At 40.6% G+C, this 24,856-nt stretch overlaps 1 protein-coding gene across 3 annotated transcripts in view; it reads right to left on the reverse strand.

Annotated features, from left to right (window-relative positions):
* Positions 1-8,328: 8,328 nt before the first annotated feature.
* The window catches only part of Cdc16 (cell division cycle 16), a 32,122-nt gene continuing 15,594 nt past the window's right edge, over positions 8,329-24,856 (reverse strand). For all 3 annotated transcript variants that reach the window (XM_090341834.1, XM_090341835.1, XM_090341833.1), the window contains 9 exons: positions 24,074-24,123; positions 22,289-22,362; positions 20,732-20,857; positions 19,776-19,928; positions 18,025-18,088; positions 16,007-16,068; positions 14,560-14,695; positions 12,860-12,950; positions 8,329-8,808 (listed from right to left, as the gene is read on the reverse strand). In XM_090341834.1, coding sequence (XP_090197960.1) covers positions 8,549-8,808; positions 12,860-12,950; positions 14,560-14,695; positions 16,007-16,068; positions 18,025-18,088; positions 19,776-19,928; positions 20,732-20,857; positions 22,289-22,362; positions 24,074-24,123 — 1,016 coding nt within the window. In that variant the 3' untranslated portion in view covers positions 8,329-8,548. The remainder of the gene's footprint in view (positions 8,809-12,859; positions 12,951-14,559; positions 14,696-16,006; positions 16,069-18,024; positions 18,089-19,775; positions 19,929-20,731; positions 20,858-22,288; positions 22,363-24,073; positions 24,124-24,856) is intronic.

Genomic DNA, 24,856 nt, shown 5'->3' on the forward strand with positions numbered 1-24,856 from the left:
CCGCCCGTCCTCCTCTGCCCTCGGAGCGGGGAAGCCCGGTGGACCCTCTGCCTGGCCAGAACCCCAGCATGATGGGATGGCCTCGCAACAGTGTCTTTTAAAATGCCATTGTCAGAGGTTAGGAGGACATGCTCGGAAAATGTCACCTCCTCATTTTGGGGGGGGGTCGGGGGGTTAGAGGGGTCATGGGCTTGAACTCGGCTCTTCAGCTCAAGGCTACCGCCCGACCCTTGAGCCAAGCCCCGCTTCCCCTTTTCTGGCGGCTCCCTGGAGGTAAGGGTCTCCGGTCCTTCTGTGCCCGGGCCGGCTTTGAACCGCGATCCTCAGAGCTCAGCCTCTGGAGTAGCTGGGACGACAGGCAGAGCCACTGCGCCTGGCTTGGCCTCTTCATTTCTCCCTCCTGTCCCCACCTCTAGTCCTATATTGAGTAGTGACTGCATCTCACCTTCCTCTACTCTTGTGCTCTCTCACTTATCATAACCCTTCCATGTCCTGGTATTTGTTCTGATCAGCAGTAATTTAGTCGTTCACAGGAGTTAGGCCTTTCCATTCCTCCCCTCTGTAAGTTTGTGTGTAGATGTATTGAGCTGTGCCTAGCTGTAATTTAGACCTAACTTCCGCACAGGAGAGAAAACACGCACCGTCCATCTCTTCCGAGTCCAGTTTACTTTAATATATTAGACTAAACTAGACTTTGCCAGAAAACCACCACATAGACATCCAGGCACAAAGAACAAAGGAAAGGTTTATTGCCAGCAAAGGGACAGGCAGGACCCCTACACCCAAGAGAGACGTGCTGGCTATTGTGTGAGGTGTCCTATAGAACCCAAAGGCGCTCGGAGGGGCTAGGAGGTGGAGCCCGAGGTGTGGACACACGAGCCAGGGGCTTCATCACGGTGGGACAGGAGTTATGGCTGCTGCCCAAAGTGGCAGGTATGGGGGTCTGATAGCTGCCCGTACCTGAAGGTTACTCTAAAGGGGGTCTTGTTGCCTATATGCAAAAGAAACTAGAAATATCTGAGGTCTTAAGAGACCAATCTAGAAGTTAAGACTTCATAGCTCCATCAGTATCCATCCTAGAAGAGTTGAAATGTGACATTTTAAATGAGCTGAGACTCAAAGCAATTCTCAACCCAACAGCAGAGTTCTCCAAAATACTCAAAAAGCAGCCAGTTGTTAGGAAGTCTAGTATAAATACACTTATGACAAGCTGTTTATGAGCGCATTACTTCAGCCCACTGAGTTCAGAATGATGTTATGAACAAAGCTCTGATGGCTTATTATCTGTGGTGTTAAGAAAATGGAACTGCCAGACAAAATCTAATATATGGTTGAGGATAGAGATAAGGACAGTAGGGGCCAGGATTTTGGCCTAGTGGTAGAGTGCCTGCCTAGCATGCATGAAGACCCGGGTTTGATTCCTCAGTACCACATCATAGAAAGCCAGAAGTGGTGTGGCGACTCAGGGTAGAACACTAGCCTTGAGGAAAACCCAAGGACAGTGCTCAGGCCCTGAGCTCAAGTCCAGGACTGGCAAAAGAAAGAAAAAAAAAAAAAAGATAAGGGCAGTAGAGCCTGATTTTTAAAAAACGTAGCCAGAATTTATCTAACATCTGAATGTTTTAGTAGGACTTAAACATAGGATATACATCCTATATAATTTTGGGTGTATGTGTACATCTTCCCACTTCAGTTTCCAACCATTATTCAGGTTGAAAACTTTTTGTCAGTCTTGTGGCTTGAACTCAGGACCTGTTCTTGGGCTTTCTTAAGGCTACAGCTCTACTACTTGAGCCACTGTACCACTTTCGGCTTTTTGTATGCATGTGGTACCAAGGAATCGAACCTAGGGCTTCATGCATGCCAAGCAAGCTCTCTACCACTAGGCTAAACTCCCAGCCTCTAAAGTTGAGTTGAAAATTCAGACAAAGTATTTTTTATTTCCAAAGATGTTTCTAGATTTAGAAACAGAAACCTTTATCTCACATCCTCAAAATGAGACATTTTTTACACCGAGATTCCTTTATTAAATCAGCCAAGATATTCCCAAATTTCCAAACAGAAAATAATTTGTGTCCTCACTATTTATTAACCACACCACTGTGACGTTACATCATCTGTCTTTTGGGAATGAGACTGTTCTGTCTCATTTGTCATGGACCACTTCCACTCTCACCACTGGAATTTGTGACGTTCAAGGGTTGTCCCTACAAAATCACCCAGATTTCATTTAAGCAGGAATTAGTGTTTCCTGGGTGCATATTTCTTGCAAGGTGAACCAGCAAAATTCTTAGTTTGCTACCAAGTTAATTTCTTAAGACTTTGTAGTTCTTCAGGTTACTGCAAGTAAAAGTTCTGAAAAATGATTTCATAAAATTGAATTTTAGAGGGCTGCGAATGTGGCTTTGTCCTGGGTTTAATTTCTCAGTACCACATACACATAAAAAGCTGAAGTAGTGCTGTGGCTCAAGTGGAAGGTAGAGTATTAGCTTTAAACAAAAGCAGCTCAAGGGACAGTCCACAGGCTAAAGAGGCTGAGTTCAAGCCCCAGGACTGGCAACACCTCTTTCCACGTCCCCCCGCTCCCCAGCCAAAAAACAAAACAAAAACAAAAAAACTCTCAAAGAATTTTAGAGTTCAGATGAGATTATTCCTTAAAAACCTTACTTTCAAGTTTCAGGGAATACTTCTAAAAAAGCTTATGATTTTACATAAAAACAGTAACATAGAAGACCTACTTTCCCATTTGCTAGCCAGCCTGTTCTAAATGCTGTTTTCCCAAGCACAGAATTTTGCAGCAGTAAAGCGCACGTTAGGATGAACACAGTGACTGAGCAGTGTCATCCTTGAGCTACACTGGAGAGCTACAAACATGCTTTTTCATGTGACAACAGGTAATCAAGGAAGAGAGGAAAAAGAAAAAAGATTTTGCTCTGGCAGACAATATGGAAAAACTTCAGCACTTTATTAGAATATTTTCATCTTAGCTATTAAAAATGCTTTATAGTCATTTTTTAGTACCAGGTAAATAAAGGCATAAAAAATAAGCATGCATGCATACCTGTGATCTGAAAAAGCCACTAAAATAAATAAAAGACAATCTTCAACGATGGCAGAAAATTAAAGATAGTGAAGAAATTAGAGAAGCATTCTGTGTTTAGTAAAGCAGTAGAAATAGTATTAGTGGCTCTGCACATCATCATGTGGTTAACAGTTCAGATGAAGAGTTTGAGGTCAGAATGTTCAAAGCAGTTACGATGGCCCAGTACATTAGGCGGAGTTGTACAAATAACACAGTGAAAAAAGACAAAAATGTGTTAAAACTTATCTGATAAAGGTTTCCCTGTCAAATGTCATATTAGGACTTTGTTCTCCATTTTTCATCTTACTATCATGGTCATGAATCATATTTTAGAAAGTTAAAGAGTGCTGCATTCAGCTAACTGGATATATTTAAGCCCTTTTGCACAGCAGATGTAGTTGGCTAAATTCAGAAGTATTCTTTTAAGGAGCTGTCAGTATGTGGTTGAGGTATAGACCTGTAACTGTATGTGGATTATGGACAGTAAAGAATATGTACTTAGAAGTTACACTATTATAAAATAAGTAAATTATACAAGTACTTATATTTTCTTGTACTTCTAGTCTTGGACTAGAAATAATTTTGGTCAGTCCTGGGGCTTGAGCTCAGGGCCTAGGCACTATCCTTGGGCTTTCTCAAGGCTAGAGCTCTACCACTTGAGCCACAGCACCACTTTCAGCCTTTTTCTAGGTGTGTGGTACTGAGAAATCAAACTTAGGTCTTTGTGCAGTTTAGGCAAGCATTCTACGACTAGGCCAAACTCCCAGCCCCGGTACTCTGGCTTAAAACTCTGTTTTAGCCACCTAAAATCTGCTTATAGCTCAATATGCCTCAAATCGATTCCAAGTGGTGCTGTGGCTCAAGTGGTAGAGCTCTAATCCTGAGAAGGCCCAAGGACAGCATTCAGGCCCTGAGTTCAAGCCCCAGGACTGGCAAAATATAAAAAAATAAACAAACATTCTTCTTTTTCTCCCTAAGGAACCTTTGAAAACCACCTGGTAAGAAATGGTCTACAGCTCTAGTGATGGTGCCGCTGTGAGGAGCACAATACTTGCCCAGTTGGAACAGACCATGCAGGTTATGGTCTGAATATGAAATGTAGGTCTACTCAGTGGCCCTTTATTTGAGGAGATGGAAAATTTAGGACATGGGGGCCTAGTTGGAGGAAGGAGGTCACTAGAAATACACCAGGTTGTGCCTGGTCCCAAGTCCATTCCTCTCTGCATCCTGGCATTGCATCATGTATTCCATTGCCATGAAAGACTGAAACCATTCAAAATGAGCCAAAAGAAATAACTTCTCGGCAAGACGTCAGTAGACCACATCTATAATCCCAGCTGCTCAGGAGGCTGAGTTCTGAGGATTACAGTTTCAAGTCAGACCAGGCAGAAAAAGTCCCTGTGAGACTCTTCTCTGCAATTAAACCACTCAAAAACCCAAAGTGGAGCTGTGACTCAAAGTGGTAGAGTGCGAGCCTTGAACTCAGGGACGGTGCCCAGGACAAGTTCAAGCACCACAAATGACAAAAAAAATTTTTTTTTTTAATGTCTCCCTAAGTTTTACTCTGGTAATTTGTCATAGGAACAAGAAAGCAAACTGAAACCATGTCCTGTGCTACTGGTACCAAGGAACCATCAGAGGTGCAGGACTTATTTTTGACCCTTTGAACAATGGTTGTTTCCCCAGGAACAGTTGTGAGGATACTGAGTGACACACATGGTTTTTGTTGTTGTTTTGTTTTTTAGATACAGACATTTAAGGTAGTTAAGCTGGCAGGTCATAGGCTGGTCAGAGATAAGAAAATAGCAATTCAGTAAATACACAAGTACTATAGATTTTTCAAAATGTCTGGAATTGGGTGACTATAGTTCTTTACAAATAACAAAACCAAAAATCCCTAAGGAGGAGATTTGATTTCCAGTTATCCCAATAAAATATTCAAAACAACCTTGACACTACAAAACACATAAACTGGGAAACATGGCTAGTGCATACACACCAAATTGATAGAAATTATTACTGAGGAAAGCCAGAATTTGTAACTACGAGCTTAGGTATACTTAAAATGATATGCAGCTGGTTGTCTGTGGCTCTCACCTGTAGTCCTAGCTACTCAGGAGGCAAAGATCTGAGGATTGTGGTTCAAAGCCAGCCCAAGCAACAAAAGTCAGTGAGACTCTTATCTCCAATTAACACCCCCAAAAAGCCAACAGTAAAACTGTGGCTCAAATGGTAGAGTGAGCACAAAAGCTCAGAGACAGTGACCAGGCGCTGAGTTCAAGCTCTGGAACTGGAACACACATACACACTATGGAAATCACAAAGAATTCAGGGCACCAAAAGAATGTGATATAAATAGAAATTGCTTCCATTCCCTATGTTTTTTTCATCCATCAAAAGTTCTGGAACTGAAAAGTATAAAACCACTGGAGGAATTCAGCAACAGATTGAGCAGACAAAATGGAACCCACAGCCTGAAGATAACTACATACAGATACTCAGTGTGAGAAGCAGAAATGAGGGAAAAAAAATTAAGGAAAAATAAATGGACTCATGTGACATCATTGAACTTGCCAAGATATGCAATGTAGTGATCTCCAGAGAAGAAAAAAGAAAAAATGTTTGAATGGCTGAAAACTTCCCAAATTTAATGAGACATTCAAGAATTCCCACTGCCAGGAGGATAAGCTAGCTAAGGAGTTCCACACTGACATGTGCAATGGCTTACATCTGTAATTCCAGCTACTCAGGAGACAGGTACCAATGAGGGCAGTTCAAGAAAGACAGTGAGACATCATCTCAACTGGTTATGGTGGTTTATGTCTGTGGTCCCAGGTATTTAGAAAGCCTACATTAGAGGACATACATCTGAATCTGCCCCAGGCAAGTACGTGAGATCTTATCTGAAAAATAAAATTTAAAAGGACTAGGGGCATGGATCAAGAGGTAGAGGCCTGCCTAGTAAGTATGAGGCTCCGAGTTCAAACCTTTGTACTGTTTTCGTGTTTTTGCCAGTCCTGGGGCTTGAATTCATGGCCTGAGCATTGTCCTTGGGTTTTCTCAAGGCTAGAGCTCTACCACTTGAGCCACAGCACCACTACCAGCTTTTTCTATGTAGTACCAAGGAATCAAATCCAGGTCTAAGTGCATACAAGGCAAATACTCTACCTACTAGGCCAAACCCCCAGCCCTTCAGTAGTTTGTTTTTTGTATTTTTCCCAAATAAGTTCTAGCCAGGCGTGGTAGCTCATACCTGTAATCCTAGCTACTCAAGAGGCTGAGATCTGAGAATCTCACCATCCCCCCAGCAACACAAAGTCACAAAGCCTAGAGACTCTTATCTTCAATTAATCACTAGAAAATGGGACGTGGGGCTGTAGCATAGGGTAGGGCAGTAGCCTTGAGCTGAAGAGCTCAGGGACAGCGCTCAGGCCAGAGTTCAAGCCCCTTGACCTGCCCCACCTCTCCCCTACCCCCCAAAAATAAATAAGTTCCAGGGGCTGGGAGTTTGGCCTAGTGGTAGAATGCTTGACTAGCATGCATGAAGACCCGGGTTCGATTCCTTGATACCACAACCACAGAAAAAGCCAGAAGGGGTGCTGTGGCTCAAGTGGCAGAGTGCTAGCTTTGAGGAAAAAAGCCCAAGACAGTGCTCAGGCCCTGAGTTTAAGCCCCAAGACTGGCACAAAAAGAAGTTCTACACTCGACAAGAAAACAAACTTGTGTGCAAAGGATCCGCAGTAATCTGGTATTGACTTTCCAGATGTCATGGAGGCCAGAAGACTCGGCTGTTACTTACACAGCTGATTTAAAAAAAAAAAAAAATCAGGTGAGAATTATATACCCAGTAAAACTAACCAAGAATGAAAGCAAATTAACCATTCTCCTGCTCTGCAAGAAACACAAATGGAGTGGTGGTGAGATTTAGCCTGCTTCATGTGTGAGGTCTCGGTTCCATCTCTAGTACTGAAAAGGGGAAGGAAAGAATAATGTAAAAGCATTCTTTCATATGAAATAAAGGAGTAGGAGGCAGAAATTCAAAGTCATATATGAAGATACTGGTAAAGGTAACTATGCAGGTGATTTAAAAGCAAGTACTAATGGCTGGGAGTTTGGCCTAGTGGTAGAGTGCTTGCATAGCATGCACGAAGACCTGGGTTCAATTCCTTAATATCACATACATAGAAAAAAAAAAGCCAGAAGTGGTGCTGAGCTCAAGTGTTAGAGCCCAAGGACATGCTCAGACCCTGAGCCCAAGCCCAGGACTGGCAAAAAAAAAAAAAAAAGTACTAACTATAGTGTGGTTTTGCCTCGTAACTCCCCTCTCCCTCGCCCTTTATTTTTTTGCCAGTCCTGCAGCCTGAACTCTAAGCTTAGGCACTGTCCCTGAGCTCCTTTATGCTCAAGGTTAACACTCTACCACTTGAGCCACAGTGCCACTTACAGTTTTTTCTGTGATTAATTGGAGAGAAGTATCTCAAACTCTCCTGCCCAGGCTGGCATCAAACCCCTATTCTCAGATCTCTGCCTCCTGAGTAGCTAGGATGATAACTATGAGCCACCAGCGCCTGGCTGTATTATTTTCCTGTAAGACTTAAAAGGCAAGTGATAAGATAGCAATTATAATTGTTGAGGGCAAACAGTGTATAAAGAATTCCTTCTCTTGGGTCATGACATGTTAAAAAGAGACAGGGATCTAGGTAGCAGCAGAATGTTTATACAATACTGAAACTAAATGAACTTAGATAAAGATTTTATATCTACAAGGTAATCACTATGAAAAATTTAAAAATATTCAGGGAAGCATATGAAAAAGTACAAAAATTTTAGACTGGTATATAAAAAAATCAAATAAGACAGAAAGAGCATCTTGGGGAAAAATGGAGTTGTGCTAGCAACAGGCCAATGTTAGTCCCTATCACTGTAACGAAAGGTATTAATGGAGAAACCAGGAATCTCTTCTCTTCTCTTCTCTTCTCTTTTCTCTCTCTCTCTCTCTCCCTCTCTCCCTCTCTCTCTCTCTCTCTCTCTCTCTCCCTCTCTCCCTCTCTCTCTCTCTCTCTCCCTCCCTCCCTCTCTCCCTCTCTCTCTCTCTCTCTTGTTGTTGTTGTTCATGGCACTGTCCCTGAGCTCTTCAGCTCAAGGCTACCACCCTATCCCTGGGCCTGGGTGTTGTCCCTGACCGGGAATCTTTTTTATATATCTAAAATTATTCCAAAATAGACATAGATGAGAAGAAGTCATAATGGACAGTTTACCTGTTTATTCCGCTACATCTAACTAAAAATCAGAACACACCTGCTGTAGCGGTGTTCTGTCCTGTCTATTAAGGCAAGGCCCCTGGTCTTAAATGTGAAGACAGAAGTTTGGATTCGTTTTAGAAAGCAGGAAATCCTTGGGATGTGGCAAGGATATGAGGAAAAATTGACTCACACAGCACGTGAAAGCCTGGAACCAAAACCTGGGTCACGTGCTATGATCTGACATCGATGTCTCTAACATCATGTCACTTTCATTCATTTCAATTTCAAATGTTTCTTCCAAAGAAGGTCTGGAATCTGGAGTTTTTCTGGAGTTTTCCAGTGGTGCAAGTCCTGCTTCTTCTGCAGTCTGTTTTTCTACTTCAAATTCCCTGAAATCCCACGGAGGTGAAATAATGTTTTTTAGTGTCTTCATTGTATGTACATCAAAGTCATAACACTTTAATTTGTCTTTAATGTCTGCTCCTAAAAAGAAACATAATTAAAATAAGAGATTCCATCATTGAACTAACATTTCCATCATTATATCACTTAAACCAAACTACTTTCAAGGTAGGTAAAAGGACTTTCTCCAAGAACAGAGACAGGAAAGGATATCAGTTTCTTGTACTTGTCCCTTAAGGCTACTGTTCTACAACTCTGAGCACTAGCTCCACTTCTGGTTTTCTGGTGGGTAATTAGAGGTAAATGTCTTATGGACTTTACTGCCTGGGCCAGCTCTGAATCACAATCCTCAGATCGCAGCCTCTTGAGTAACTAGGGTCACAGGGTGAGCTACCAGTGCCCAGCTTATTTGCCACTACTTTTAAGGGAGCTACTGGGAAGACTTTTGGAAACCCATGCAGGCGTTGTTCTCAAGTGGCTCCACAGACACCTGTTTACAAAGCCCTATACTGTATGAACCATGGAGGCAACTTTTCCTCACCGACCTAGGCAGGAACCACCTGCAGAAGCTGGATTCTAATAGTTCATTCCTGTAATCATCAGGAGGTTGAGATCTCTCACAAGCAAAATTCCAGGCTTGAGGCATGAGTCAATTGGTAAGAGTATGAGCCATGAGTAAGGAAGCCATGAACAAGTGTGAGGTCTTTTTTCTTTTTTTCCAGTCCTTGAGGCTTGAACTCAGGGCCTGGGCAATGTCTTTGGACACTTTTTGCTCAAGGCCTAGTGCTCTGCCACAACACTAATTCTGGCTTTTTCTGTGTACATGGCTCCGGGGAATTGAACCCAGGGCTTCATGCATGCGAGACAAGCACACTAGGCCACGCTCTTGGTCCAAGTGCGAGATCTTGTATGTCTGTATATTTGGAATGGTTATTAATCTACTGCTAATGAAAGCCACAGTACATTTCCCACATGCCAACCTTAAGAACAATGTGTATTTGGACATATCTGAACCAATACATCGCATTCCATGATTTCTGACATTCCCTGAGAATTTCATGCAGTACACCCTAGCAGGTTAAGGTACCTATCCTCTTTCATGATGAGGTACTTTTGACAGATAATGACATGGAAACCTCCTGAAGACAAAACCAGTAGTGAACAATAATCTGGCAATTTGAGATCACTCCCTCAAGGACCCAGAAAGTCTATCCCATTCCTCAAGGCATTTCCAGCCTGGGCTTAGATTCACGTTTGAGCCCAACTGGTCTCCTAAAACAAAGAACTTGTGATAGCTGATTTTGATTCACAACTTGGACTGGGATGTGCCTGGCTAATTAGTAAAGCACACTTCTGAAAGTGTTTGTGAGGAGATTTACAGAGACGATTAACTAAGGAAGAGCTGATGTGAGTAGTTATACCACAGAGCTGGAATGGAATAAAAGGGAAAAAAGAAAAAGCCAGGAAGGAGTTCAGGTATCTGCTTTATTTCCTGGTCAGCAGGATTTGACTGCTCTGTTTCACCATGTCCTCTCTACCATGAAGAAATGAAACCACAAGCAAAACTAAATCCTTAGGTTGTTTCTATCTGGTATTTTGTCACCATAGTAGAAGTCTTAACAAAAAAGTTAAGGCTTAGACTTTCCCGTAAAGTCACAGGGGCTACTGAAAAATGGAACTGATTCAGCCAGGTTCTTCAGGGTGCAAGAACTTTTTTCCAAGTATTTTTAAGGAACTGATCTATAAGATGAGTAGCAAATCATACTTCCTCTTAGACCCTCTTACACTCATGAACAGATAATTCTTATATATCCCACATAGCAACTTCAGAGAAAAACATAGACCATCACCTACTGCCATAGACACCCTGCCCCTTTCTAGTCCATATTCCAGGATTTTGCAATGCTGGGATCACACTCTGACTTTTTATTACCACCCCTCAGTCTTGCTGGCTACTAGTCTCCCTCTAATGGCATAATCAGTGCACATTCTTTCTTGGCCTGTGAAGTTTCTCCACATCTCTACAGGCATCTCCACAGTAAACATCAGGTATTTATGAATAGATGGTTTTAAGATCTTGTTGAGGAAATATCATGAATGCTCAACATGCAGAGTTCAGTACTCTAAAATTATCAAATTTACCTACCTTATACCTACATACAATAGGTCTGAGCATCCAAAACTTGAAAGCATGGAGCAGGGTACCTTATGGTCATAGATATTACTGTTGTACATATTCACACTGCTCACCCCAAACTACATCTCTTCTCATGCTCTTTATTTTAAAAATACTATATCCAATTATACTATACTTTATTTTGAATATATAGTACAGATACTTGACTAAGTTTTCCCAGAATGCTGTCAATTTCTACAAAAATGTATGTTGACTTTCAACCAATTTAAAATTTTCACTTTATCGCATTATGTGTCCTTGGGAGGGTTCCTCTCACCTTTAGATTGCTTTTGGGAAGGCATGCTTACTTTTTCAAAACTGCATGTAAATTTACTAGTTTTTTAGGCAGTTTTATGAATACATCACAAATTGTTTCTCTGTTCTCCCACTGATGTTTAGGTCATTTCCAGTAGGGAGCAATCATTAATAAAACTCCAATGAATAACCTTTTTCCTGAATACGATAATGGTTGAGAGAAGCCCCTCTGTCTACTGGATTTACTACTCAGAGCACAGCTGTTATATCCTAAGAGCTGTTTGGTGCCTCATGACTCTAATACTCTCAGTGAGGCCAACCCCCAGCTTTCTCACTTTTTTTTTTTTTTCCCAGTCCTGGGCTTGAGCTCAGGGCCTGACCACTGTCCTTGGACTTTCTCAAGGCTAGAGCTCTACCACTTGGGCCTCAGCACCACTTCCAGCTTTTTTCTATGTATGTGGTACCAAGGAATCGAACCCGGGTCTTCATGCATGCTAGGCAAGCACTTTAACCACTAGGCCAAACTCCCGGCCCTGCTTTCTCACTCTTGAACAGCTAGCTCCCTCCCACGGTGACTTGTTTGGATGAACAGAATGTATGACTTCCATTTTTCAGAAGGTCTTGCATTAAGATCCCTGAGCACATAATATTATGAAGGCTAGGATGAAATCCCCACAAAAAGAGGTCCAGCAATCTAGCTAGGGACCTTCACTCACGGGCAAGCCTATCATACCACCAACGCAGTCAAGTCCCAAAGGATTCCAGAGAGCTGGAAGCTGGTGATTCATACTTGTAATCCTAGCTACTCAGGAGGCTGAGATGGGAGATCACTGCTCAAAGCCAGCCCGAGCAGGAAAGTCCATGATACTTATCTCCAATTAACCACCAGAAAAGTCAGAAGTAGAGCTGAGGCTCAAAATGGTATAGTGCTAGCCTTAAGCAAAAGCTCAGGGACAGTGCCCAGACTGAGAGCCCCAGGGATGACCAAAACAAACAAGCAAACAAATCCCATAGAGAGCAGCAGAGCATTTCCAGTGACCTCACAGTACACACTGTTGTTGAAACCACCACTTCCCCTGTTATCTTTACAAAATTAAAACTATATGCCACTGATGTAAATGTAAGGCATTCTAATGGTCCACTGAAATGTCACGATTACTATTATTTTGTGCCATGTATTACAAAATAGGAAGGCCAGAACCCTTCATGTATTAGAAAATACCTTCAGGATTTTTTCTTTTATTATTTAAGAAGATTAATTCCTCTGTAACAGTGATTCACACCTACTCTGTAACTGTTTTGTGTGCACCAGGTACTCAACATGAAATGAGTCACTAACTTCCATGACACTGTTCCACAACAAATAGATACAACCTCCAATTCCAGGGAGGTTCTAGAAACTTTGGCTCTTGTTCACTACATCCCTGAGGATATCAGAGCACGAATAAAGCAGGGTTGAAAGCCCGATAAAGAGAGGATCGGACCTGCCACCCTAGTGTGAATGAATCTGTAACAGACCAACCAAACTGAGCACATGTCGAGCATAGCTGCATGAGAAAACCCAGAGTCTCAGGACTTTATGTAATTAAAAAGGTAGAATGATAAATCTTAGAATCTTGGATGAGAATTTAAGAATCTCAGACAGATATACAGTAATTGAAAATGTAGAATATAATTCAATAAAAGTGATTATGATCTTACCAATATAAGCTTCAGAATCACCAATGTACATTTCAATGCAATGACCAAGCATTGTAACAGAAAAGGTGTCATCTCGTCTAAGACCAAGGGCCTGCCAAAAAAGATTGAACATGATTATTAAAAATGTAGTACTTTCTCATTGAAAATATGCCCACACAGACTCATTTCAAGGTATTTCAGAGGATCTAGGTGGGATGGTGGCAGTACTGATGGGGATACAGCTGTAAGACTGAGATTGATGGAAGTGGGTGAGAGTCAGGAGGTTCAATCCACTATTCCACCGACTACCTGAATGCTATTCCTTGAGAGATTAAGATGCTGTAATCCACAGTGTTTACTCTGACACTTCTGCATTACTTAGATCACAGAAGAGGTTAATTAAATATTTAAAGACATTCTCTTGGGAAGACAGGGACACTGATCACCTGGCTTGAAAACTAAAACCACTTACTTCACTTATATTTTCTTCTGATTCCTGATTCAAAAAAAAAATGCATGCCTAGATATGCTTGGCACTATTTTCTCTAAGTGCAAAAAAATTAAATGATAGAAAAACAGTTACACTGAATTTTAACTGGAGGCATTTTTCCCTTGTGGTCATGGTACTGACTCATAATGTCATAGCTTTGATAAAACATATCTCAGGACTAACAGAAGATTTTTTCCTTGTGCTGAACAAACAGACTGTTCTATAAAAGTGATTTAGGGGCTGGGAGTTTGGCCTAGTGGTAGAGCACTTGCCTAGCATGCACAAAGACCTTGGTTCAATTCCTCGGTACCACATACATTTAAAAAAAAAAAGTTGGAAAGCTCAAGTGGTAGAACTCTAGCCTTGAAAAATCCCAAGGACAGTGTTCAGGTCCTGAGCTAGAGCCCAGGACTGGCAAAAAAAAAAAAAAAAGTGATTTTAGGAAGTTAATTCTAAGAATCTTAACTACAAAGACTGAGAGTCCCCAAAGGCCATCACTGGGAATGGTTTTCTTTGTTGTTTATTTATTATTATTATTATATATATATATATTGTTTTGGTCAGTCATGGGGCTTGAAACTCAGGGCCTGGGCACTGTCTCTGAGTTCTTTTTGCTCAAGTACAGAGGTCTACCACTTGTGCGACAGTGCCATTTCTAGTTTTCTGGTGGTTAACTAGAGGTAAGAGTCCCACAAACTTTCCTGTCTAGGCTGGCTTTGAACTGTGAATCTCAGATCTCAGCCTACTGAGCAGCTAAGACTAAGGGCATGAGCAACCAGCACACAGCTGGGAATGTTTTTCTGTGCTTCCTGCCTGGATAAGACACCCAATAAAGTTGAGTGACAAGTACTACTGGACACTTGCTCACCTCAGTTTCATCACATTTCTTTCTTTCTTTCTTTTTTTTTTTTTGGCCAGTCCTGGGGCTTGAACTCAGGACCTGAACTCTATCCTTGGACACTTTTTGCTCAAGGATAGCACTCAGTGCCAGCCAGGGCACTAAATCCATGAGACTCTTATCTCCAATTAACCACTAGAAAATTGGAAGTGACGCTGTGGCTCAAGCGATAGTGTGATAGCCTTGAGCTGCAGAACTCAGGGACAGCACCCAGGCCTAGAGTTCAAGCCCCACAACCAACCAAAAAACAAAACAAAACAAAACAAAAAACCCTTTTCAAATGTAGGGCAAATATTAACCACAGGTAAAGCTGGGTACAAACAGATGACATACTGTATGGAAATAGTCCACGGCATTTTCAAAGTTGCCCATCAGGCTATGGATATATCCTATGGCCGAATAGGTGGATGCATTTTGAGGAATTAACACCAATGCTTGCCGGTGGTAATCCAATGCCTCTGCATATTTTCTGTTAAGAGAAGACAGGGTGGGGAAGGAAGATGACAAGGGTAAGGAGGGGAGAGAGAAAATCATTATGGGCACAGTAAAAGTAATAAATTTCTAGGTTTAAGATGTATCTCCATCTATGTAAACATGGAAGGAACTTTGTTACAATAGCAGTCTAGACTGCTTTATGGATGTATAACATTAAGAAATATGCTTTCCTGATATGGACCCTCTGCCAATAGTGGGTACTCTAGCTCAGATCTGCTATACTCTTTTTGCAACTGGAGAGGACCCCAAATAGAAGTTCATCCCCAATTCACTGCCTGAACCTCATCACACACCATGACAGTTTAAATCTGAGGGGTTTTTTGTTGTTGTTGTTTATTTGTTTTGTTTCTGCCAGTCCTGGGACTTGAATTCAGGGCCTGGGCACTGTCCTTGGACACATTTTGCTCAGGGCTAGCATTCTGCCACTTGAGTCATAGCTGCAATTCCAGCCTTTTCTGTGTATGTGGTACCAAGGAATGGAACCTAGGGCTTCATGCATGCTAGGTGAGCATGCTCCCATTAGGCCATGCTCCCAGCCCAAGCTGAGTAGTTTTAAGGTCCAAAAATTACTTAGACCAGTTTTCCCCAAAGTTCTGTGGAATACTTGCTGAGTGAAATCTTTTGTGGGAAAAAAAATTATGTTCAAAGTCTAGAAATTACTATAGTTCATAACATATAGCAAAGATTCAAAGAAATCCTATAATTCTTTTTTCCTTTTCAAAATGCAATTCACTTATTTTAAGGTTTTAAAACTACTCTATGTATTGTATACAAGTATTAAGGGGCTTTCTCTGCCCCCAAAACACATTGAATCTTGACTAACCTAGAGTTTTCAGCACTTTCTAAAACAGAACCATTTTCAGATATTGTCTGTTTGCTGTACAATGAAATCTTGGGGGTGGAAAGGAAGGAAGAGCTAGAATAGGAACATGGCTTTAATTGGATCCTACTATCCCAGACCTTCCGAATCACCTTTCAATACTGAATTAATTTTTAACTTAAAAAGAGAATCACTTATAATTCACAAAATTTCTAAAAAAAAATCAGAGATAAATAATAAAACAATAAATTGGATGCCTCTTCTAGCTAAGCATCCAAGCACAAGAAGGCTGGAAGATACTATGAAATAAAAATACAAACAGACCACTCAAAATTGAAGTATGTTGGGGGACATGCTCAAGTAGTTAAGAGTACTTGCTTACAAGTATAAACCTCTGAGTTTAAACCCTGGTATTAAAAAATAAGAATAATGATAAAACAAAAAAAAATGCTTCATTGTACTTACTTCAGTTTTCTGCAGACATGCCCCAAGTTGTTCAATAAAGGTTCCCATTTGTCAACTGTTACCTAAAACATAGCAACATCAAATGCATGAGTTACACATGCCACTGTTCCCCTCCATTTGTTTGCCTGAATCTTTTCATGTCTGCATGAACAGCAGCAGGGCTCTGTGTTGGTAAGGAGCCTCTGCACAGAAAAAGTAGGGCATCTGCGGGCTAACCTTCATTTCTTCCCCACTCAATGACACTTTCTGAGTATTCTATGCACAATGATATTGAGTCCATCCAATGCTAAAGGAGTAAATTGTGTACCTGAATTCATTTTGAAATAATGCTTACATCTAGCCTACTAAATACTTGTAATTAGAAATGTTACAGCACTTTAACTCAACTCTTTTTAGTCATTCCAACTCCCTAAACTTATCACCTGAGTGTCCTACCTGCAAGTCAACAGAACAGGTCATCCTAACCCTACTAAAACTCTAGGGTTCATTATTCTACCTCTTGGACATAAGTCCAACAGTATAACCCTCCACTTCCAATTAATGAAAATATGGCCTGGACTCCCATCTTAAAAGCTATATATGACTATATATATAGTCTCCCCTCTTCCATTTTTTTTTTTGTGGAGTTAAAACACAAAACACAGGGCCGTAAGTTTGGCCTAGTGGTAGAGTGCTTGCCTAACAAGCACAGACCCGGGTCTGATTCCTCGGTACCACATACATAGAGAAAGCCAGAAGTGGTGCTGGGGCTCAAGCGGTGGGATTCTAGCCTTGAGAAAAAAATCCAAGGACAGTGCTCAAGTCTAGAGTTCAAGCCCCAGGATTGGAAAACATGCAAACACACACCACATTAAATCACTTCCCACCTTTGCATATGCAATTTTCTATATCTGAAACAGTTTTCCCTTGATGATTTTTTATTAAAGAATTTATTAACATTGATTTTTACATCATATTTCAAATGTCATGCTTAACAAGTATTCAAGAAGGGAATATCTATATATAATCACTGGCACATAGGTTTTAGAACATAATTAAAACTAAGCTAAGGGTCTGTATGTCATAGATACAAATTAATATATGCAATAAAACATTACATCTATAGAGTATATAGCCCATCATAGATTTTTATGTCTATGTAGTTCTGTTTATATCTCCAAGACCATGTCCACAACCCTGGGTACCCAGCCAAATACTAAGTCATGCCTTGATGATATTTAATCACTCAGGAATGAGGTGTACAATGTACCTCAACCCCAAAGCTATCCTGACCACCCTCATGTCTAGGTAAACCTTTCTAAGTGGCACCTGCGTTTTCTTAATCATATAACAGCATGTGGCCAACATTAATTTGTATCCCCAACAGAGCTGAGAGCAGAAAATATCTAACTACTTCCTGCTACAGCCAATGCCTCGCTCAGATCCCAGAATGGCTGGCACTCAGAAAGTATGTGTCACCTAATACCAAGGTTTTCTTTTTTTTGTTGGTTGTGGGGCTGGGCCTGGGCACTATCCCTGAGCCCTTCTGCTCAAGGCTACTGTCCTACCCGTGGAGCCACAGTGCCACTTGGGTTTTCTTGTGGTTAACTGGAGATGAGATAAGAATTTCACTGACTTTAGTGCCCGGGCTGGCTTTGAACCACAATCCTCTGATCTCGGCCTCCTAGTACCTAGGATTATAGGCGTGAGCCACCATGCCCGGCTTAAAACCAAATGATGAACAAATGCCTTGCATGAACACTTTTTTTTTTTTAATCTTGCCAATTTGGGGGTTTGAACTCAGGGCCTGAGCACTGTCCTGGGATTTTCTCAAGGCTACAGCTCTACCACTTGAGCCACAGCACCACTTCTGGCTTTTTCTATGTATGTGGTACCGAAAAATCAGCAGGCAAGTGCTAGGCAAGCACTCTACAACTAGGCCACATTCTCGGCCCCTAGGTGTCTATTTTCTTCATTCCATAGCAAATTGTGCTCAAGAATGTGTATGTGTGTACACAGACAGATATTAAAAAGAATACCTCATTTCCAATTGCTTTAATTTTTTCCAAGGCATCGAGAAACCATTTTTCTGCAGTTTTCCATCTAAAATAGGGAGAAAAAGTGGAAATTAATTGAAATTAGAAATTAATTAAGATTAAAATTAAGAAAGTGGAAATTATTCAAAATTAGAAAGTATATTTAAAGTTGAGTATCTACAAGTACTAAAATGAAATGTAATAAACTGCTGGAAATGAATGATTCAAATGAAAATTTAAGTCAGATAAAAGATTATTCTTTCAGCATTATCATCATAAACTCAAGTTTGGGAGACACAGTCAATTCTCATGATTTGTGATCATTAAGCACCTACAAAACTCAGTATTTTATCAACAGATCTAAAAGGCTGACTGTGCCCAACACATACTATGGCCTACAACCCAGAATTCTGTCACTCAGGCCAGAATGAAGCTCATCTTACACATGAATTCTCCAGTGAGGCACACCATAGTTTCTTGTGCTTCAACCACAGACAGCAATAAGGTTGGGTTTTTTTTTTTGTTTTGGGTTTTTTTTTTTTTTTGCCAGTCCTAGGCTTGAACTCAAGGCCTGAGCACGGACCTTGGACTTTCTCAAGGCTGTAACTCTACCACTTGAACCACAGCACCACTTCTGGCTTTTTTTTTCTATGTATGTGGTACCAAGGAATCGAGCCCGGGCCTTCGTGCATGCTAGGCAAGCCCTCTACCACTAGGCCAAACTCCCAGCCCGGTTGGGGATTATTTTAATCAGGAAAAAGATACAAAAAAGGAACAAAAATGGGAAAACCATGGCATTAAACTAACCACAAAAGAGGATACTTTTTTAGAATATAAGCTGAACATGATATTATGCAAGATCAGCTGAGAACTGAGTTTCACTGTCTGTCTTTCTCCACTCTGTGTGTACCTAAGAAGACTGAAAGCTGAAATACTAGTTTGGGGTTATATGTTACATCTTTTTATTGTTTTTGGTGGTAGGCTTGAACTCTGAGCTTGAGCATTATTGTCTGAGCTCTTCAGCTCAAGGTTAGCATTCTACCATTTGAGCCACAACGTCACTTTCGGTTTTCTGGCAGTTGAATGGAGGTAAGAGTCTCATGGATTTTGTGCCCGGGCTGGCTTTGAAATGGGATCCTCAGATCTCAGCTTCCTAAGTAGCTAGAATGACAGGCATAAACCACCAGCACCCTGGCTCTATGTAAATTTTCATGAATATCAAGAATGGACTGTACTATATTAAAATTACTATGCATTTTTAAAACTTCAGACATTCTTAAATATTTACATAACTCAACTTTTAAAAGAACATGACATACAATTCTGAAGCTCTACTGCTTTAAAATTTAAATATAATCTTATCCAAAGCTACAGAAAAGCCTCAACTAACCAGGAAACAAGAGATTGGGTCATTCTAAGTAGTTTAAATTTGTCTAACTAATAATAAAACAGAAAACATTTGTGTTTCAAAGAATATGGAAAAACTGTGTCCCATGTGTGAATCCAAACTCCAACACAGAATCCTGTAGAGATCCTTCAGGCCATATTATAGGCACCAGAATTTATGGCAGTTCAGATCAAAGGAGAATAAAAATATGAATGTGGTGTTACACAGAAATCCAGGTTTTTCTGTAGAAAGTTTCTATTTTCTTTGTCAACCAATGACTCCTAAAAAAGTACATCTCGAAGCAAAAATACATTGACAGTCACTCTGGCCAGCTAGGCCCCTAAGACTAAGGCTTTCCGATACTTACTCTCCATTCTGAAATGCAACTACTCCAACCTCATGTATGACAAAGGGGTCTTCTGGTGCGATGCTCAGAGCTTGGCCAAAGAATCTTTCAGCAAGTTTGGAGTTATTGGTCAAACCATATTCTAATCCGATATACAGCATTGGCAAATGACACCTAAAAACATTGGAAAATTTTATATATTTGGCACCTAAATATTTCCTTTTGTTGTTGGCCAAGGCTTAAACTCAGCGCCTACGTGCTATTCCTGGGCCTTTGTACTCAAGGCTAGTGCTCTACCACTTGAGCCATAGCACCACCTATGATTTTTTCTGAGAAGTTTATTGCTGTTAAGAGTCTAAGGGATTTTCCTGTCCAGGCTGGTTTCAAATCATGACCCTCAGATCTCAGCCTCCTGAGTAGAGATTACAGGCACAGGCCAATGATACTCAGCTAGCAAATCCTTTTAATTCAGCAAAAATTTGCCAGGCCCAAATATTATCTACACACCTCACCTTCCCCCCCACCTCAAAAAAAAAAGTAAAAATAGTCAAAACTACAGCATTTACTTTTTTGTCTTTCTTTTTGTTGTGTTGGTCCTGGGGCTTGAACTTGGGGTCTTGGCGCCGTATTTGAGCTTCTTTTTACTCAAAGCTAGTGTTCCACCACTTGAGCCATAGCTCCACTCTGGCTTTTTTTTTCAAATGTTTTATTTTTTTTCTGGTAGTTTAGTGGAGTTAAGAGTTTCAAAGACCTTCTTGCAAGCCTCAGATCTTAGCCTGAGTAGCTGGGATTACAGGCATGCCACTGGCACCTACTCATTTCCATACTTACTTTACAATCACATGTTACTAGGTAAGAAAACATAATGTTTCTGCTTAGTGACAAAATGGTATCAATAGCTATAACAGAAGTTTCATTTAATTCTATTGGCAAAAGCCTTTATTCCAGAGTTTTAACAATTTATCTTGCTAACATACCCTTTCATCAGCTGTGCTGCTGTGAAGTATGCGGCCATTGCTTGGTCATGCTCGCTCTCAACAGCAAATGAATGTCCATAGGCTATCCATGCAGGCCCATAGGTCTTTTCAAGTGTGGTAGCTTTGCTGAAATAAAAACATTCATTCAAGTAATATATTTAAACTATTATTATCTTTTATTTATTTGTTTGTTTGTTTGTTTATTTTGCCAGTCCTGGGCTTGAGCTCAGGGCCTGAGCACTGTCCTTTGACTTTCTCAAGGCTACAGCTCTACCACGTGAGCCTCAGCATCACTTCCAGCTTTTTTCTATGTATGTGGTACTGAGGAATCAAACTCGGGTCTTTGTGCATGCCAGGCAAGCATTCTACCACTATGCCAAATTCCCGGCCCTAGACTATTAATTTTAAGTAAGCAGATGACCTAAAAGACATTTTGGGGGTCAGTCGTGGGGCTTAAACTCTGCACCCTGGGTGCTGTCCCTGAGCTCAAGGTTACCATCCTACCCCTTGAGCCACAGGGCCACTTCTGTTTTCTAGTGGTTAATTGGAGACGAGTTACACGAACATTAGTACCCAGGCTGGCTTTGAACCAAGAACCTCAGATCTCAGCCTCTTGAGTAGCTAGGATTATAGGTGTAAGCCATAGCACACTGGCTCTAAAAGACACTTATAGATAAAGAACTACCAATATTAAACACTGATGCGACATTACAATTATGTATCTGAACTAAAACAGTAATTTTAACAAATTTTAGCAAAGAAGACTAGTGGCAAATCTCAATGGCATCATACCAACCTAGCAAGCATGAGGAGACCCTAAATTTAATCCCTCAGGGCTGAAGGAAAGGGAGAAAAAAAAATAATGAATAAGTTAATTTTACAGAAAAGGTTTGTAACATTTAGGCCAAACCCAGTAGCAACCTTACAAATACTACTGGCTCAGGAATCCACAGTATGACACAAGAAGTAACAGTAGTACCAGCCAGAGGCCATCTGATAAGAGTTTATTCTATGGGGGTCGGGAGTTTGGCCTAGTGGTTAAAGTGCTTGCCTAGCATGCGCGAAGACCCGGGTTCGATTCCTTGGTACCACATACATACAAAAACGCTGGAAGTGGTGCTGAGGCTCAAGTGGTAGAGCTCTAGCCTTGAGAAAGTCCAAGGACAGTGCTCAGGCCCTGAGCTCAAGCCTAGGACTGGCAAAAAAAAAAAAAAAAAGAGTTTATTCTATGTTAGGAATAATGCTTAGGTTCATGATCACATCCTAACAGCATGTAAGATAACCCAAAATCAGCATCTCTGTAAAGAAAACAAATTGTTCTGTCACAAATTCTGCTTAACAGACACACCAAGTGACTTAAATGAAAAACAGACCTTTCAAAAACATTATTCCTCTATTTGTTTTTGTTTATAGTCACACAGAAGAGAATTTCTAACTGAATCTGTTAAAAGTATTTATTCTTTCACACTTTCAAAGTATTTGCTACTTACTGCATGAAAGTATACAAGCAAGAAATCTCTTCTATAGAGTTTCACCATAGAAGAAGTAAGTTCATACCTAAGATATCTTCTGGCATGTTCATTTTTATGACCAACCATGAGATAATAACATCCCACTGCAAACCAAGACACCTAAAAAAAAATAATTAATCATGACTAAAGATATTTAATCTTTTTTTTTTGGGGGGGGGCTGGAATTCTGGGCCTGGGTGCTGTCTCGCTGAGCTCTTCAGATCAAGGCTACCACCCTACCCCTAAGTCTCGGCATTGTCCATTAGCTCTTCAGCTCAAGGCTACCATCTTATCCTTGAGCCAAAGCACCACTTCCAGTTTTCTAGTGGCTAACTGAGTTGGAGATAAGAGTCTCATGGATTAAATACTGGGACTTTAGTGTCCGGGCTGGCTTTAAACTGAAATTCTCAGATCTTAGCCTTCTAAGTAGTTAGGATTACAGGCGTAAGCCACCACACCCGGCTGAGATATTCAACACTGAATCTCTAACAAGCTAGGCTTAGATTGCATGGACAAGATGTTCCCAGGTACACATTTTTAGGTCAGATTAGATAATTTTCTCTGAAAAAGTCTATCTAGTGAGGAAGAACAGATCTTCTTTGACTCTTTCTCAAGGTGGCCTCTACAGAAGGTTCTGATTCTAAGCTCGCTCTCTTAAACTGGTTTCAAGTTGGGGTACAGTCGAATTGTTGTCTTGTCTGAGATGTAGACTCTAGTTTCCTAGTTTCTGTCTTTAAAAATACAGTCCTCAATCTTCCTGTCTATTTTGAGTTCTCCATTCTGATCTGACAGGGAAGGCCAACTGATCCAGTCAATGCACAATTTCAGTGTTCATACAGGCCACATGAGAGGCTGCTCAATAATTACATTCTCTAGAGATTGGCATGTCACTGTCATGGTGAGAACTTTATTCAGAATTTTATATTGCTATACACTAAGTATTTTAAAATAAAAAGCATGCATACAATTTCTGTAATCATAAAGAGAGATTTTTTTTGTCTAGCATGCACAAAGACCTGGGTTAGATTCTTTGGTACACATACACCAAAAAAAAAGCAGCACTTGGTGCTATGGCTCAAGTGGCTCAAGAGTACTAGCCTTTAGAAAGCCCAGGGACAGTACTCAGGCCCTAAGTTCAAGCACCCGGACTGGCAAAAAGATAAACAAATAAAAATAAAGAGACATTTTTGTCAGTGTCATTACTTTGGCACAATATAAAACTATCTTGAGGGCCACAAGCATGTCCCAGTCGTAAGAGTGCTTGCCTAACAAGCACGAAGCACTAGGTTCAATTCCTTGGTATCACATACACAGAAAAAGCTGGAAGTGGTGCTGTGGCTCAAGTACTAGCCTTGAGTATACCCAAGAAGAGTCCTCAGGCCCTGAGTTCAAGCCCCAGGACTGGACTAAAAAAAAAAAACAAAAAAACAAAAAACAAAAAACTACTATCATCATGAGGGCTGGGAGTTTGGCCTAGTGGTAGAGTATAGAGTGCTTACCTAGCATGCACGAAGACCCAGGCACCACATACATGGAAAAAAAGCCAGAAATGGTGCTGTAGCTCAAGTAGTAGAGCTCTAACCTTGAGGGGAAAAAAAAAAACCAAGGACAGTGCCCAGGTCCTGAGTTCAAGTACCACGACTGACCAAAAAAAAAAAAAATCATGATGGAATAAAAAAAAATGCTGCGCTCTAGAATCTTATGCACTAGAAAATTTTTGCCCCAGTGGTTTCAAGTAAGATTATATTTGCTTGAACTTAAATAAAAACTGTCTAAACACAGTGTTTTCTTAAAGTTCATCTAAGAAAAAAATGGTTTTTTTATTACTTACAGGATTACTAGGATACAAGTCCACCAGTTTGTGAGAAAGATAGAAAAGTTCTGTATTAGGGGAAAAAAAAATTCATATCAAATGCAATTTAAAGTTTGAGCTAGTTATAACCCTTTTCAACCAAGCAAACTTTTTCTCACATCAATGATTCTATACCTTCTTTCTCTTCTAGGTACAAAACTCATTAGTTCATAAAATAAAGAAATCTCACCTGATAGACACTTCTCCCTAGACCAATAGTGGCTCTAAGCACATTCTGAGTAACTGGAAAACTAGATAAAAGGCATGTGGTAGGTCATGTGGGAAGAGATGACCCCAATGGAATACTTTACATGCAACAGAGATTCCTGTTAAGCACCAATCTATAAGATCTATGTCTCTTATACCACAAGTAGGGAATAAAGCATTTTAGTCACCTACAACCAAAGTAATTGGCCCAAGTACTTCGAGTTGATCAAGTGAGTGAGATTATTTCTTCTTAAGCAATACGCAAGGAACTAGGAATGTGGCTTAGTGGTAGACTGCTTGCCTAGTATGCACGAGGCTCTGGAATCCATTCCTCGTTACCACATAAACAAAAAATAAACAAATGTAAATACATATATATATTCTAGCATTTCATGAGCCTGTGTCCTACATGGAGCCACTGGACTTCTAAAGTCCCAATACTGGTGATTCAGACCACAGAACAGCAGGAATTTGGAGTTTGGGTATTTTGGATTTTCTCCTCTTCTTAACAGAGCTTACTGTTCAGTCATTTAAAAAAAAAAAAAAAAGGGTACA

This window comes from Megascapheus bottae, chromosome 11 (assembly GCF_031878675.1).
Source record: "Megascapheus bottae isolate mThoBot1 chromosome 11, mThoBot2.hap1, whole genome shotgun sequence".
Lineage (NCBI taxonomy): Eukaryota > Metazoa > Chordata > Mammalia > Rodentia > Geomyidae > Megascapheus > Megascapheus bottae.